The 15,394-nt window shown below is 41.9% G+C and overlaps 1 protein-coding gene and 1 long non-coding RNA gene across 9 annotated transcripts in view; one reads left to right on the plus strand and one right to left on the minus strand.

The window, feature by feature from the left end:
* Nucleotides 1–15,394, plus strand: part of tbc1d32 (TBC1 domain family member 32) — a 129,916-nt gene that overhangs the window by 53,187 nt on the left and 61,335 nt on the right. For all 8 annotated transcript variants that reach the window (XR_010005710.1, XM_062979349.1, XM_062979339.1 and 5 more), the window contains one exon: nt 3,211–3,299. Coding sequence is in view for 7 of the 8 variants with exons in the window: in XM_062979349.1 (XP_062835419.1) it covers nt 3,211–3,299 (89 nt within the window). In the remaining variant the exon portion in view is untranslated. The remainder of the gene's footprint in view (nt 1–3,210; nt 3,300–15,394) is intronic.
* LOC134298614 (uncharacterized) overlaps nt 3,215–15,394 on the minus strand; it is an 85,553-nt gene continuing 73,373 nt past the window's right edge. Inside the window, exons 3-4 of the long non-coding RNA XR_010005714.1 lie at nt 14,865–15,055; nt 3,215–5,962 (exon numbers count right to left, since the gene is read on the minus strand). This is a non-coding gene — a long non-coding RNA (uncharacterized LOC134298614). The remainder of the gene's footprint in view (nt 5,963–14,864; nt 15,056–15,394) is intronic.

The following is a 15,394-nucleotide window of genomic DNA, read 5'->3' on the forward strand; positions in this document are numbered from 1 at the left end:
TTGGCGAAGGCAATCCTGGCTCCTATAACCAGATAGTTTAGAATTTTTTCCTCATTTGTGTCCAATTTCAGATTTTTAAGGCCCAATAGGTATAGTTCTGGTCTCATATGTAGTTTCTTTCCCATTATTTTTACACATTCATGGATTTTTTCCCAATACCTCTTTGTTTTGGGACAGGACCACCACATGTGGTAGAAACTGCCCTCATTTACCTGGCACTTCCAACATTTTATTTGAATATTTTTGTTGTAATGGCTTAATTTTTTTGGAGTGATGTACCATCTGTAAATCATTTTGTATTGATTTTCTTTTAAGTCGGTTGCATATGTGTGTTTTATATTTTTCTTCCAGATTAATTCCCATTCCTCATATCTTATAAGCCTTCCTATATCTTTGGACCATTGCACCATGCTTCCCTTAATTTGTTCTTCCTCGGTATTCCACTCCAAGAGTTTCTTATATATCTTTGTAATTAATTTGTTTTCGGACTCTAGAATGTTGTCCCATTCTGAGTCTTTCTTCATGAAGCCGTCTTGTTTATCCTTAATGTATTGTTCCTTTATTTGCCTGTAGTGGATCCATGGTAGCTGACCAAATGATTTCAATACTTCTTCTTGTGATTTTAGTACATATTCATTTTCTTGACTTGTAAGGACATCTCTGTATGTGGGCCAGTTTTTGTTGCTTTGGATACTCTTCTGAGTTATTGCTAGTGGCGATAGCCACATTGGAGTTTTGGTGAACATTCTTATTTTATATTTCTCCCATATCTTGTTTAGTGAAGTCCTTATTAAGTGGTTTCTGAATATTTTCTTATCATTTTTGTCTGCTTTGTGCCAAATATATAAGTGCCAATCGGCTTTTAGGTCGAAACCTTCTAGATTTAAGATTTTCTTGTTTTTTTAGAAATAGCCAATCTTTGATCCAAGTTATATATATATTTATCTGTCTTTGTCTTTTTTATACATACTTTTTCTTCTTTCCTTTTTTCTACTTTTCTATAACACATATAGTTCCCCCACTTTTTATGTACTTAAAAAAAATCTTTTCTTTTAATAAAAAATATTTTTTTGAAAAAAAGAATGTGTGTGCATGCATGTAACAGATAAGTGTTGGTTTCTGATCCCATAATGTTCAGGTCTCATGCCTTGCCCCCTCCAAACTATTAGCTCTCTCTCTTCTAGCCTCAGTTTGTACTTCTTCATTTAGCCCATTATTAAGGCCAGACACTGCAGCACAAGAGAGTCGCTAATGTATTTTGATCAGACAAAAAATAAAATGTAAAGCAGTGTGACAGCATTTTGTTCTATACGAGAATTTTAATGGTGTTTTTCTATTTCTGTGAGAACTAAAAAATTAAAAGAAAAGTAGAGGCAAAGGGTGGAAAATAAAACAACCTATAAAAACAAGCAATGATACTCAGCCAAACAGAGGTATATGATGTAAGAAAATTGTCTTAAAGCAGGTGTCAAAATGTAAGATGTAGACAGCTACATGCATCCCACAGCAAAGAGGTCCCATAACCTGCTACTGTAGTGGGGAAGTTACACAACACAGAAGAAGACATGCTGAAGAGGTCAATAATAAAGGAAGCTGCCCTGAATTGGAGCGGACTTTAAGTGTTTCTAGGCTGGGTATTGTCAGGACTTTCGTTGTCTAGAGGCAACCCTCTAGGATTTCAAGCAATTCTTCCAGCTCTATTCAATATTAGGGCCTTCTCTGTGTTCTCTGTGTGCTGTATGAATGAGCTACACAATCTCAAGGAGAGAGGAGGATCGTCATTAGAACATCCCATTCCAGATTGACAGCCATCTCCATGTGATTGTGTGTGTGTGTTAAAACATTGAGTAACCACACAAATTCCAATAGGACAAAGAAGGAATTGCTCTTATAAGAGTTGTTCTTTGTCTTATTTTCCTCCAGAAACAGATTGTTAACAAAAGCCATTACAGCCATCTCTGTTTTAAAGGATTAAAATAGGAACACTGTGGCAATATGTTACATAGATGTTTGAATAGTCATTAAAAATGAATTAGACATACGGGCCTTTAGAGCTTCTAAAACTGATCAGCAAATCTCAAGATATGGTAAAGAAAAGGGGAACAATATAATCCCATATGGGGATGTATCCCATGAGGTCACTAGACTGTGAAAACTTGGTATGTTCCTGACTTGCAAACAACCGAACAATGAAAGATACTACCAGCTTATGTGATCCTGCCAATGAGTTTGTCATTGTTGTCATGATGAAGTTCACTATTTGCTACTATAGAAACTGAGAAATACTATTTTTAAACATTAACAAGGTAGTGTCAGATACCTCACCGTGAGGAATTTGGGAGGGAGTCACTAGGATGGAAACTTTACACATGGCTACTATATGGTCGCAGGCTCAACTCCTGGGAGCGGAGTGAGCGCCCGCTGTTAGCTCCAGCTTCTGCCAACCTAGCAGTTCGAAAACATGCCAATGTGAGTAGATCAATAGGCACCGCTCTGGCAGAAAGGTAACGGCGCTCCATGCAGTCATGCCAGCCACATGACCTTGGAGGTGTCTACGGACAACGCCGGCTCTTCGGGTTAGAAATGGAGATGAGCACCAACCCCCAGAGTCAGACATGACTGGACTTAACGTCAGGGGAAAACTTTTACCTTTTACTATATGGGTGACTGAGCTGTCTCTGTTGCAGACTTTGTGAAATATATAATGCATCAAAATACTTTGCATGTAAGCTGGCATAAAAGTACAGTTTTTGCATTGGCTAATGTCCAATTCTATAGATGCTTGTTTTGTTTTTGTTTTTTGTTTTTTTGCATTAAGGGAGCTGGATAAATTGTATTCAGAAAATATTAGCCTTTCAGTTAAGAGTTGACTTCTTTTGTGGGGATGCTGTTCTCTGATTATTCACTGTTTTCCCCCATTATTCATACAGATTTAGAAGTAGATGTACTGAGAGATTTATTTTACCAAGTATCAGGAAATAACTATTTAAAAAAATTAATGAAATGAAAAACACACTAAAACAGTGTAGTTAATTATTTTTGTCAGTATAAAAACTACTTGTGAAGAAATGTCATGATAGAATCCATACCTTTAATGTAAATTCAGATTGTGAATCAACTATACATACACTTTACTGTCTTAATTAGAATTGTTTAATAACAATCTTTATTTTAAGTGTTGGTCATAAATTAATATTTTCTATATTTCAGGATATTGTTGACAGACTTATAATTGTGAACACAGCAGCTAAAATTCATTCATTATTCAATTATGAACAATCTCATATCTTTGGACTGAGGTAAGATGCTCAGATTTCAGATTTACTAAAACGGTTGCAATAATTTCTTGATACTTTTATTCACCAATGTTGATTATTTGGCCCTCTCCTAAAGCCTTATAAAGTGTGGATGGAGGTGTAGACATCTGCAAGTGAAATGGACAGGAAGCAACAATGCAGCTATTCAGATACCTAAAACTATACAGTAAGAATGTACTTTTTCTTCTTCCTTCAGTAAGTCATCTTGTAGCCAACCTTATCTGAGATTTAAAGAAAGAGTTGTGTCAAGCAAGTGTAACTTGCTGCAAGTTTATTCCTGAACATAATGACAAGCCTCGGGTTAATTTAAGCTTTTGTGGCACCTGAAGTGCCACAAGGCTCTCTGTTACTGCACAAGGAATTTAAATTGGATTCTCTCCTTTGAAAATGCATTATCCAGATTAAAACCATTATTCTCTTTTGGTAATCTTAGTACCTGTCAAGACTAGTTTTTTAAATATAGTCATTTTAGTTCACTTCCTGTATTCTAAATGTAGTGCGCGTTCACAGCCTTCCTTGGAAAAGAGCACTGCTTGAAGAATAGGGTTCTACTGAGCTCCTTTTTCAGATCAAAGTGAAAGTGAGATGTGAAACATCAGGTGCACAGAACACATTGATTTTGCTATAGTCCTGAGGAGAAATTATGGCAGTTATCAAGGCTGCTGAAAATGTGGAATATTTATAAGAGTATGAACCTTGGTAACGTACTTACTTAGGCGATCCTTCATAGTTTGAGGATGATGGTCCTCCATTTCTGTTGTCTTGGGGATGGTCCGTAGATGGCTGAAGAGACCTATTCTTGATCTGCATGTTCTCCCGCAGTGAGGACATCGGTTTCCAGGTGGAAGGTGGTCCTGGTCAGAGTTGGCTTGACGGGCCTTCCTCTTGGCACGTTTCTCCCTTAAGCCCTCCATTTGTGCCTCTTCGAACTCCGCAGCACTGCTGGTCACAACTGACCTCCAATTAGAGCACTCAAGGGACAGGGCTTCCCAGTTCTCAGTGTCTATGCCACAGTTTTTAAGGTTGGCTTTAAGCCCATCTTTAAATCTCTTTTCCTGCTCGCCAACGTTACGTTTCCCGTTTTTGAGTTAGGAGTAGTGTAGCTTCTTTGGGAGACGGTAATCAGGCATTCGAACAACGTGGTGAGTCCAGCGGAGTTGATGGCGTAGGAGCATCGCTTCAATGCTGGTGGTCTTTGCTTCTTCCAGCACTCTGCCATTTGTCCGCCTGTCTTCCCAAGAGATTTGCAGGATTTTTCTGAGGCAGCGCTGATGGAAACGCTTCAGGAGTTGAGAGTGATGTCTGTAGACTGTCCACGTTTCGCAGGCGTAGAGCAGGGTTGAGAGGACAATGGCTTTATAAACAAGCACCTTGGTATCTCTACGGATGTCCCAATCCTCAAACACTCTCTGCTTCATGCAGAAGAATGCTGCACTCGCAGAGCTCAGACGGTGTTGTATTTCAGTGTCAATGTTGACTTTTGTGGAGAGGTGGCTGCCAAGGTAGCGGAAATGGTCAACATTTTCTAGTGTTACATCATTAAGCTTTATTCCTGGCATTTCAGAGGGGTTAACTGGTGCCTGTTGGAAGAGCACTTTGGTTTTCTCGATGTTCAGTGAGAGGCCGAGCTTCTCATATGCTTCTGCGAAGGTGTTTATAGTGGCTTGTAGGTCTTCTGAATGTGCACAGACTATGTTGTCATCAGCATATTGGAGTTCTATAATAGATGTTGTGGTGACCTTGGTTTTGGCTTTCAGTCTGCTGAGGTTAAATAGCTTGCCATCTGTCCGATAGATAATTTCCAATCCGGTGGGAAGCTTCCCATCAGCAAGGTGAAGAATCATAGCAATGAAGATGAAAAATAAGGTAGGGGCAATAACACATCCCTGCTTAACACCAGATTCCACTTAAATGGGTCAGTTTGGGAGCCATTGCTGTCCAAGACTGTTTCCATCATGTCATCATGGAGGAGCCGCAGGATGTTCACAAATTTGTCAGGGCACCCAATTTTTTGGAGGATGGTCCAGAGAGCGTTGCGATTCACTGTTTCAAATGTCTTTGCAAGGTCAATGAATGCCACGTACAGAGGTTGATTTTTCTTGGAGCTGTCGTGCAGTGAAGATCATGTCCACTGTTCCTCTGGAGAAGCGGAAGTCATTCTGGGATTCTGGGAGGGTGTCTTCTGAGACAGAAAGAAGGCGGTTTGCAAGGATTCTTGCGAGGTTAGAAGGGAGATACTGCGATAGTTCCCGCAGTCTGTTCTATCCCCTTTCTTGTAAAGGGTGATGATGGTAGCATCTTTGAAGTCTGCTGGGATTTTGTCAGTCACCCACACCTTTTCAATGAGCTGGTGGAGTTGTTGTATCAGCTTAGGTCCACCCTCTTTGAAGAGTTCAGCAGGGATCCCATCAGGTCCGCTGGCTTTGTTGTTTTTTTGTTGGCTGATGGCATTGCTGACTTCTTCCAAACTAGATAGTGCTGGGCAGTTTGGTAACGTAAGAACGGAGGATTGAAAGTAGAACTGCATCTCTCTGGCCTCAAGTGTTTCCAGATGTCTCTTGTTTATAGAAGGCCAGGGATCGATAGCTATGAAAGGCCATCTCCAACCCATGTCCTACTCAGGCTTCCATGGTTAGTATCCATGCCTTATAGAGAAATGACAAATTCAAATTTCAGAAATGAATATTTGGCCTAAAACATGTGAATGTGCTTTGTCTAGGACAAAATTGTCCTTGGGTTCTAGAGGCTTAAACCCCTCCCCCTTTGTCATTAATTTATACACTGTGTAAGGATCTAGGGCAGCAGTTCTCAACCTGGGAGTCACGACCCCCAGAGGTATCAATTGGCCATTTGAGGGGTTGCATCGCCGCCTCATTTGACCCTGCCCCCTCCAGCTCCCCGGAATTGTTGCCGGGCCCCCACGGGTGAGGTGCTGGGGGCTAAGGGAAGGCACCTCTAAAAAGTCAGTAGAGGCACCTTCCCATCGCCCCCAGTGTCTCCGCCTCCCCGCTGGATCCGGGCCGGGCCCTCCTGCATTGCCCTGCCTGGCTCAGCGGAGGTGCTGGGGGTGATGGGAAGGCCCCTTTAAAAAGTCAGTAGAGGCGTCTTTCCATTGCCCATCGCTCCCAGTGTCTCCACCTCCAAAGCTGTACCTCCCATAGTTCTTTGGTTCTGAGGATAGTTGACAAAGTAGTATAAGAATGCTGGTGGGGCATTATGCTTTAGGGTAATTACATTTGCTTTCTAGGTGTTCTGGATGGTGTTCTGTTATCCATTGTCATATCTTTAGAAGTAATTAATAGCTCACTTAATATAACTAATAATTGGCAGGTAGAATTTCTAGTGACAGACTTAAGACAATATATGACAGGTAGCATTTGAATAAGAAGTATTTTTATATGCCCACAGCCTTACAGTACAATAATGCAAAGGCATTTAATATAGATAACGCAGACAGAAATTGGAACTTAAAAATATTTAAGGTAGGAGTATCAGCTAGACTCAAAACAAGCAGAAGCACGAAGAAGCAGTGCATACACTTTGTGGAAAAGATGAGAGAATGCTAATGCTTACTGTTCTATATCTATTTTGCCTCTGTATTTATCCAATAAAGTCAAGGGCTTAAGAGGGAAAAAATAGAATAAATGCTGCACTGAGAGGGCTGTTACCCAGAACTGGAAAAGAAGTGGTACAATGACATCTAGATGCTTTAATCTATTCAGGTCTCTAGGACCAGGAAAATTGCATGGTAATACATGAATTTGTAGTAGTAAACCTAGAGAATTCCTATAATCTGAGCAGACTTGAGGCTGACAAATATTGTCTGTAGCATCAGAAAGAAAGAAAGAAAGAAAGAAAGAAAGAAAGAAAGAAAGAAAGAAAGAAAAAGGAAGGGAGGTACAGGCTGTCTTTATGTTGATATTGGGAAAACTTCTAGAACAGATAATTAAATAGAGCATTTATGGAAAATGATGAGGTTGCTAAGAGCCAGGAAACATTTTTTTTTTAAAAAAAAGGTCATTCTAGACCAATCATTAAGAGCTCATATCGAGTTTCATATAGACAATAGCCCAGGGAATTCCTGTGAATATAGTTAGCTTGAGCTTTAAAAGGCTTTAAGTGAGCTTGCCAAACATATTCTTGCAGACAAGCAGGTTAAATGTGAACTAGATGCTACTCTTGGTAGCTGTGGCTGGTTACTGGGCCAAACTCAAAGAATTGTCAACAATGACTCCATTTCATCTTGGGAAAAAGTGAAAATTAAGTGCCATGGTGTTCTTTAATTTCGTTATTGATGTCTTGAAGAAAGAAATCGGTTTTTTCCCATCTAGAAGTAACACTAAATTGGGATGTGTAGCTAATGCTCAGAAGACAGAATCGAGATTCAGGGTGACTTGAAGAGTTGAGTAAAAAGTAACAATTTTTCTCCTTCGTGGTCACTGTGGAATCAGCATATACGGTATTGAGCAATACTATTGGAAGACTCTCAGCTGTAAAGCTTTAGCTATAGCCCCGCCCGGCTTTCCCATTAGGCATATAAGCCCCGGTGGGGATGTAGCCACAGTTCCTTTCCTTCCTCCCCCTTGTAAGCAGCTTGTGGAACCTCTCGGATAAAACTTATTTCATTTGGACTGTTTGACTACGATTTGTTTGATTCTCTATAACCTATTGAATTTGGACTGTTTGACTACGCTTTGGCTTTATCCTTACTATAACCGGCTAAATTGACTTGGACTATTTAAACTACGACTATGGCTTTGTTTAAAAAATGCACATTCTGTGCCAAAAAGTTTCCTGCTTCAGATGGGCACGACAAGTGACTTTTGTGTTTGGGGGAGGGCCATTCTGCTAAAGCTTGCCCAGTGTGTTTGGCTCTCATGCCACAGGCGCGAAAGAACAGAGAAACACACCTCAAAGTGCTGTTGTATGACAGGGTGCTTCTCCTTTATGCGGGGCTGCAGAGCGCTACCTCAGCTTCCCCCATCCCTTGGCCTTTACCTTCCTTTTTGTCTGCACCAGCCAAGCAAGTAAGGTCGGAGTCCCTCAGGGAGCCCTCAGCACCGGCGCCATCCTCCACGGATCCTAAGAAAAAGAAGCACAGTGCCGCTTCTGCGAGCTCCATGCTGGCCACGCCCCCTCAAGCCAGCATTGATGTCTCCATGCCAGTGTTGCTCTTCACCATGCCTATACTGAAAGCAGAGACACCTGTACCAAGGGCGCAGATGCCAGGAAGCAGCTGGCTTTGATGCCGCTGATGCTGGCGAGGGAGTGTGGTGCAGCCTCGCTCCCCCAAGTGGGAGTAGCCCACTTCCCCCCCACACACGCACACACACCCATTTCCCCCCCACACACGCACACACACATACCAAGCCACCGCAACCTCCTTCCTCCTACCTTACCCCTGGCAGTGGAGGAGCGTTGCAAGACCATGGCTCCGGAGAGGTGTGAAGGTAATCAAGGGCATGCCTTGGTTCCGAGTGCAGCCCTCTCTGTGGGAAACCAGTCTATGGCTTCTTTTTCGGCATCTCTTTACTCTCAGAGCCCGCTGCCATATACCCCATCACCCTTCCTTTCCCCATCAAGGAGGCAGCACCAACAGGATTTTATTCATAAGTCTCCTGGTGGCCAAACCTATTTCTTTGGCCCAATTCAAGAATATCCTCAGCCACCAGTGCTAACCCCACAGCAGCAACTTCTTCCACAGTTGCTGCAGGATCCAGGAGTGCACCCTAAGGAGGCTTCTTCCCCTTTGCATTCAGGATCTTTGCGCTCTGAAGGGGTCAAGCAGCCTGACCATTAGCCAGAGTCATTGCTGCTGGGTGGCTTTACTAGTTTTTCCTCTCTGATGCTGCGTCTGTCAAAGGTATTGACTCTCCCAGTTATGCAATCGGACCAGCCTGTTGAGGACCATCTTTTTCTTTCTGACCACCGACAACAACAAGGTCCAGCAACAACATCTTTGCCATCAGTGCCGTACCTTCTCGAGCTTGCAACGGCACCTGACCTACCACCCTTGCAGGTATCTCCAGTACCTAGAAGGGCTGCTGCTCTTTATAAGATGGACTTGGCAAAGGCACCATGGGTGTCCAAGCCATCAAAGCTGAACGCTGTGGTTCTTGACATGCAGACTAAGTGGCCCATTAGAACCTATTTGTCACCTGCTGACAAAGAGGGCAGGAAATTGGAGTCAGTGGGGAAAAAGGTCCATCAAAGTGCTGGAATAGTGACATGGTTGGCTCACTATGGTGCCTACATGGCAACATATCAGGAGTACCAGTGGAACAAGTTAGCACCATACTTAGACTCCCCTCCATAGGAGTACCAAACTTTTGCAAAGACTATCCAGCAGTAGGCTTTCATTCTTACGAGAGCGCAGAAAGACATGTCAAAAGATACTGCAGAAGTGGCAGGACATATGTTCGCAACATCTACAACAATCCACCGCCACGCTTGACTCAGTGCCTCTATTCTGTCGGAGGAGGGCAAGGCATTGGTGGAAGGCCTTCCAACCCACAATGATGGAGGGTTTCATCCTGACACAGACACAAAGTTGAAGAATACTTAAGAGGTATGTCAAGGTGCCTCCAAGTATGGTTTTCACTGGCAGCAGACTTATAAGGCCAGAAGTAGATGGACGCCATCCACCTCGCAGGCTTACTCTTCAGGCAATAGATCATTTCCTCAGCCAACATCAACAGCAACGTCAGAGCAACATCCTCCAAGTCGCTCACGCCAAAAGTGTAAAGGGCGCTATCAGCCCAAATTGAAGCGCCGCTTTTAGCGATGCTAATGCCTTGCCGGATTTCCATTCCCCTCTTCACAGCATGGTGATGGCACACATGGTGGTGGGCCCTGATTCTTCAGTGTATCATCTTCAAAGCCTGCGGTGCAGAAATATCCCATGCCAGGGGTGCATTTTCAGTTTGGGACACACTTGGCGGAGTTTTCCCAAGTTTGGCATCGAATTACCACAGATAAGTGGGTCTTAAGTATAATAAAGCATGGCTATGCTCTTGAGTTTCATACATTGCAAAAGACAGGCTATGTTAAGGCCACACAGCCATCTGAGGTTCTCTGGCTGGAGATTCATACTTTGTTGAATAAAGGGGCGATTGCCTCATTGCACCCAGATTTCTTTTCAGAAGCTTCGTTTGTCACCTCACACACCTGTACAAATTGGCGGCAAGCGGCGGGATACGTATAACATCCCTAATTTAGTGCCTGAGATCGCTCACTGAAATTTGTGAGGCAAAAGTTATAGAGAATGGCCACCAGAAAACAGAGAAAAGGAGCAGGAGAGGTGGAGGTGTACCAAGAGGAAGAAAGTTCAGATTCTGAACAACAGACCACCATGTCAGAAGCAATGATGAAATATCAACTAGAGATGAAGAAATTAGAAATGGAGAGTAGGAGATTGGAAATGGAGGATAAAGAGAAACAGAGAAACGCAGAGATGGAGAGGAGGAAATTGGAGATAGAATGGGAAAGACAGAAGCTGACACTGTCTCAGCCTTCTGTAGTGGCACAACCAGGGACTCCCATCATTAATCCTGTTGATTCAGCCTTAAAGAGGTTTCCTAAATACAACAAGGAAGATGATGTGGAGCAGTTTTTAATTTCGTTTGAATGGTGTTGCAAAGATCTGGAAATAGCTGAGGAAAACTGGATGATTTATCTCAGACCACAGATTTGTGGAAAGTTATTAGAGATCTATAGTGAAATGGTGGAAGAAGAACGTAGGAGTTACACTATATTTAAACAGCTGGTACAACAAAGGTTACAGCTGACTCCTGAATTTTACAGAACAAAATTCAGAACTCTGAGGAGAGATAAAAATGAAAGTTTTCTACAACTGGCTGCCAAACAAGCACAATATTTTGAGAGCTGGTTAAGAAACTCTGAGGTAAAAGACTTCCAGCTATATGGAAGTATATATGAAAGATTTAATAAAATTAGAACAGCTATACCAGCAAGTTCCATCAGATTATCGATGGCTGGTACAAGATAGAAAGCCTCAGACTGCTAATCAAGCAGCTGGTATGGTGGACCAACTAATTGCATTGAAGGAAGGGTTTAAAAAAGAAGAAGGGGGATTTAAGGAAAAACAGTTGAAACAGCCATCTTTTCCCCTCACACGCACACAACAAGGGAGAGGAGCTTCCATAGAAAACACCACCTGGAGGATGGCTAGTGCAATGAACCCTGCCAGAACTGAGGGAAATGTTCGATGTTTCCACTGTGGAAAAGCAGGACATTTTAAATACCAGTGTGGTCTTTTAAAGAAAGAAAAATCTTCTTTCTTTGTCAAGAAAGCCCCAACAAAAGAGATAAATAAAGAACCAGCTAAGGTTCAAAAAGATTCCCCTGAGGAAATTCAAAAGGAGAGACAATGTTTATTTGTTTTATTGGATCAAACATCAGATGAATATTTGGAAAACATCAACATTGATGGGAACCAAATGCAAGGATGGAGGGACACAGGTTCAGAAGTCTGTATCATTAGACCTGAATTAATACCATCAAAATGCCAACACCCTACTTATCAAGTCAATCTAAAAGGTTTGGGTCCCGTGATCCCAAGCGAAGTAGTTTCTTTACCTGTCGAATATGGCAAGTGGAAAGGAGTGTGGGACTTTGCTATTAGTTCTGATATTCCATATAAATGCCTAATTGGTAATGACCTTGCCAGAGAAGTCAAAAAGATGCAAAAGACTATTAATGAGGGTGAATGTAAAGCTGGAAAATCTGATAAAGAAATTGTCTGTTTGCCTATACAACAGAACTTAGAGGAAAATCCTGAGGCAAGTTCTGTAATAGCTGATTTGGTAAATAAGACTGAGGGGGAAAGAGAAATCCTGAAGGAGCAAAAGTCTGATGACACATTGCAGCCTTTATTTGATCAAGCCCAAAATACTGAGGAAGATTTAACCTTAGAGAATCCCACCAGGTTTATTAATAAAAATGGAGTTTATACAGAGAGGTTTTAAATCAAAAATCCCCAGAGATGTCCGCTTCCTATACGCAGATTGTGGTACCTCAGAAGTATAGAGAACAGCTGATGGAGGTAGCCCATGACAGCCCACAAGGGGGACATTTAGGAATTAGACGGACCACTCAAAGAATCACTAAAAATTTCTTTTGGCCTGGCATGTACCAGCAAATTAAAAGGTTCTTCTGTCAATCCTGTGACACATGCCAGAGGATCAGCTCAGGACAGACTTTGCAGTCCAGTACTACAAAGGGCAGAAGTCTGGATGCCTCTTCACAGTCTTCAACTGACTCTATCTGCTCAGTAGTTACCTCTTTGGTCACCACAAGTATGGAGCATGGTCAGCAGTTGTGGCCAGGAAAAAATTTACCTCAGGAAACCACCAAATTTGATCCAGTTGAGTTGCTGTGCACGGGAGAGCCGAAAGGACCAACAAACACACCAAAGAAGATGGACATTTTGAGCCTGAGGGTCATCGCCAATCGCAACGAATTAAGAAGCAAGTGGATATTGGTTTTCAACGGAGAGAATTCTGAGGACTTCAATGCGGCAGAGATTGACAGTTTCAACTATCATCAGTTTACTTTCGATGTTCCACGAAAGTGCTTGGACTATGTTTCGCAAGACTTCTTAAATGACTCTTGGAAGTTTCGCAAAAGACATTTTGGGACAGAGAGAGTTCATTGTGTTGCTGGGAAGGATGGGTGTAATTGTCCCAACAACACGTTAACCTCTGGAATGCTCCGCAGAATGAAACGTCGACAAACTGTATCAAATGACATGAAGATGATCTCTAGGAAATGAACCAAGCACCCAAAGGCTGATTAGTCCAGTGTATAAATAAAAATTAAATTGTTAGAAATATGATTTATGGAAAATGTATTTTAAAATGTCTTTTGATTTGGGTTTGAGAATCTTAACAGCAGAAAAGATGGTAAGATATGAATATGCTATGTATATATGCATAGCATATGCTATGTATATATGCATAGCAGTGAAGGTTTGTGTTTATGTGTTGCATGATAATATGTTAATCTTATATGTTAAGTATGTTAATATGTATCGTTGTATATTTTTAAATACAATTCATATTATTCTTTTTGACCATTCTAAGTTATAGAAAAGTCAAAAATAATCTTTATGGGTTGGGAGGTGTAAAGAAGTGTATGATTTTATTTTGTTTATAGATGACATGTTTATTTTATTTTGTTTAAACAGTCAGGTTTGGTTAATTTAAAATGGTAAGTATTGGAGCTGATAGTGCCAGAAGGTAACCAGCTCAGCATTAGAAGACAGGTTGCCGTGACAACGGGGGCGGAGCCAACTGCCGTTTGGAAAGGAAACCAGGGAAGTTTAAATCTCAGTCTGTGATTTTTAGTCACAGGGAACAGACTGGTTTCAGGTTAAGGAAACCAGGGAGGCAGACCTCTATTAGGCCAGACTAAGCAAGTTAGGTGACTTGTTTAGGGTTATTTATAGAGGCTGTGGATTAGGGGAAGTTAATCCCAGTGGATCCAAGAGGATCAGGTTCTAGTTAGTTTTGGAGAAAGAAGTATTTTGAAAGTTGTAACACCTTACATCTATTTGTAACCGTTAATCTAAGTGCCTTTAAGAAGTTATTGAAACCACTAAGCTCTGTACATGCAATAAACTTGTTTTGATTTTTATTCCATCTAAGTCTCTGTCACAATCATATACTAAGTTAAGCAACATCACCTTCTGAAGTAAATAAAGAAATCTTAAAAATAATAAGGGCCATCTGCCTGACATCTCCTCCATTTGGTGGCAGCGAAGATAATTAAATATATAATAATATAATTAACATCATCAACAAGACATCTTTATAATTGGTGGTAACTGTGTGGTGGGAAATAAAAGATTCCATTCCTGTCACCTCACACACCTGTACAGTGACCTTGTCTACTATCCTCCCATTGTTACCTGATGGGGCGTGGTTTACCACTAGAGATCTCAGGGATGCATATTTTCGCATCCCTATTACACCCTGTCATCACAAGTATCTCATTTATGATTGGCCAGCATGCTTTCTCCTTTCAGGTCTTACCCTTTGGGATCTGTACGGCACCAAGGGTGCTCATGAAATGTATGGCCGTCGTCGCAGCCTACCTGTGTGTACAGGGGGATCATGATATTCCCATACATAGACAACTGGCTTCTCATGGGACAGTCACGGCATCAGCTTCTGCACAACATTCAGTTACCCTCTCCCTTCTTCAGGACCTAGGCCTGGTGGTCAATGGGGACAAGTCCCACCTTCAACCACAACAGTGCATCCAGTTTATCGGGGCATGCTTCGATTCGCTGAGCAAGAGGGAATACTTACCAGAAGATTGTTTTCAAGCTCTTCGAGCACCACGCAACGATGCTCTTTGCTCACCACGCATACAAGCCAAACGTGTCCAGGGTATATATATATTAGGGTATATGACGTCCATGACAAGAGTTACAGCATACACTTCAGGATGCGCCCCTGCAGGTGTGGTTTCTTCAGGCCTTCAACCCCCTTCAAGATGCGCCACAAACCATGTTGCACTTACCTTCACCGGTCAGACGGTCCCTCCACTGGTGGATGCTTCGAGCAAACGTATGCGGTGGGATACCGTTCTGTCCTCATGGACCGTTCAGAACGATAATGACAGATGCCTCTCTGCATGGGTGGGGAGCACATTCCAGGTCTCTCACTGTCCAGGGCCATTGGTTTCCGGCGGAGGCAAATGGATATGTTAACCTGGAAAAGTTAGAGAGGTGATGTAGAAGCTATCTTCAATTTTCTGAAGGGTTGTCAGGTTGGAGAAGGAGCAAACTTGTTTTCTGTTTCTGTAGAGAACAGGATGTATAGGAATTTTGGATGTCTGTATTCAAGCTGAATGCAGCGTAATGAGTGCAATATGTGAGCTTGTGATACAAAGAGACTAAAAATACACAGGATGTTCTGGTAAATTAAAAAACAAAATCTAGGTTTATGGTTATAAGAAATCCTCTTTGATAGAAAAAAAGCATTAACAAAATATTTATGTATCCTTTAGTACATGGTTTCCTAAAAGCTAACTCTCATGTGAGAGTGTTA

The sequence above is a fragment of the Anolis carolinensis genome, chromosome 1 (genome assembly GCF_035594765.1).
Source record: "Anolis carolinensis isolate JA03-04 chromosome 1, rAnoCar3.1.pri, whole genome shotgun sequence".
Lineage (NCBI taxonomy): Eukaryota > Metazoa > Chordata > Lepidosauria > Squamata > Dactyloidae > Anolis > Anolis carolinensis.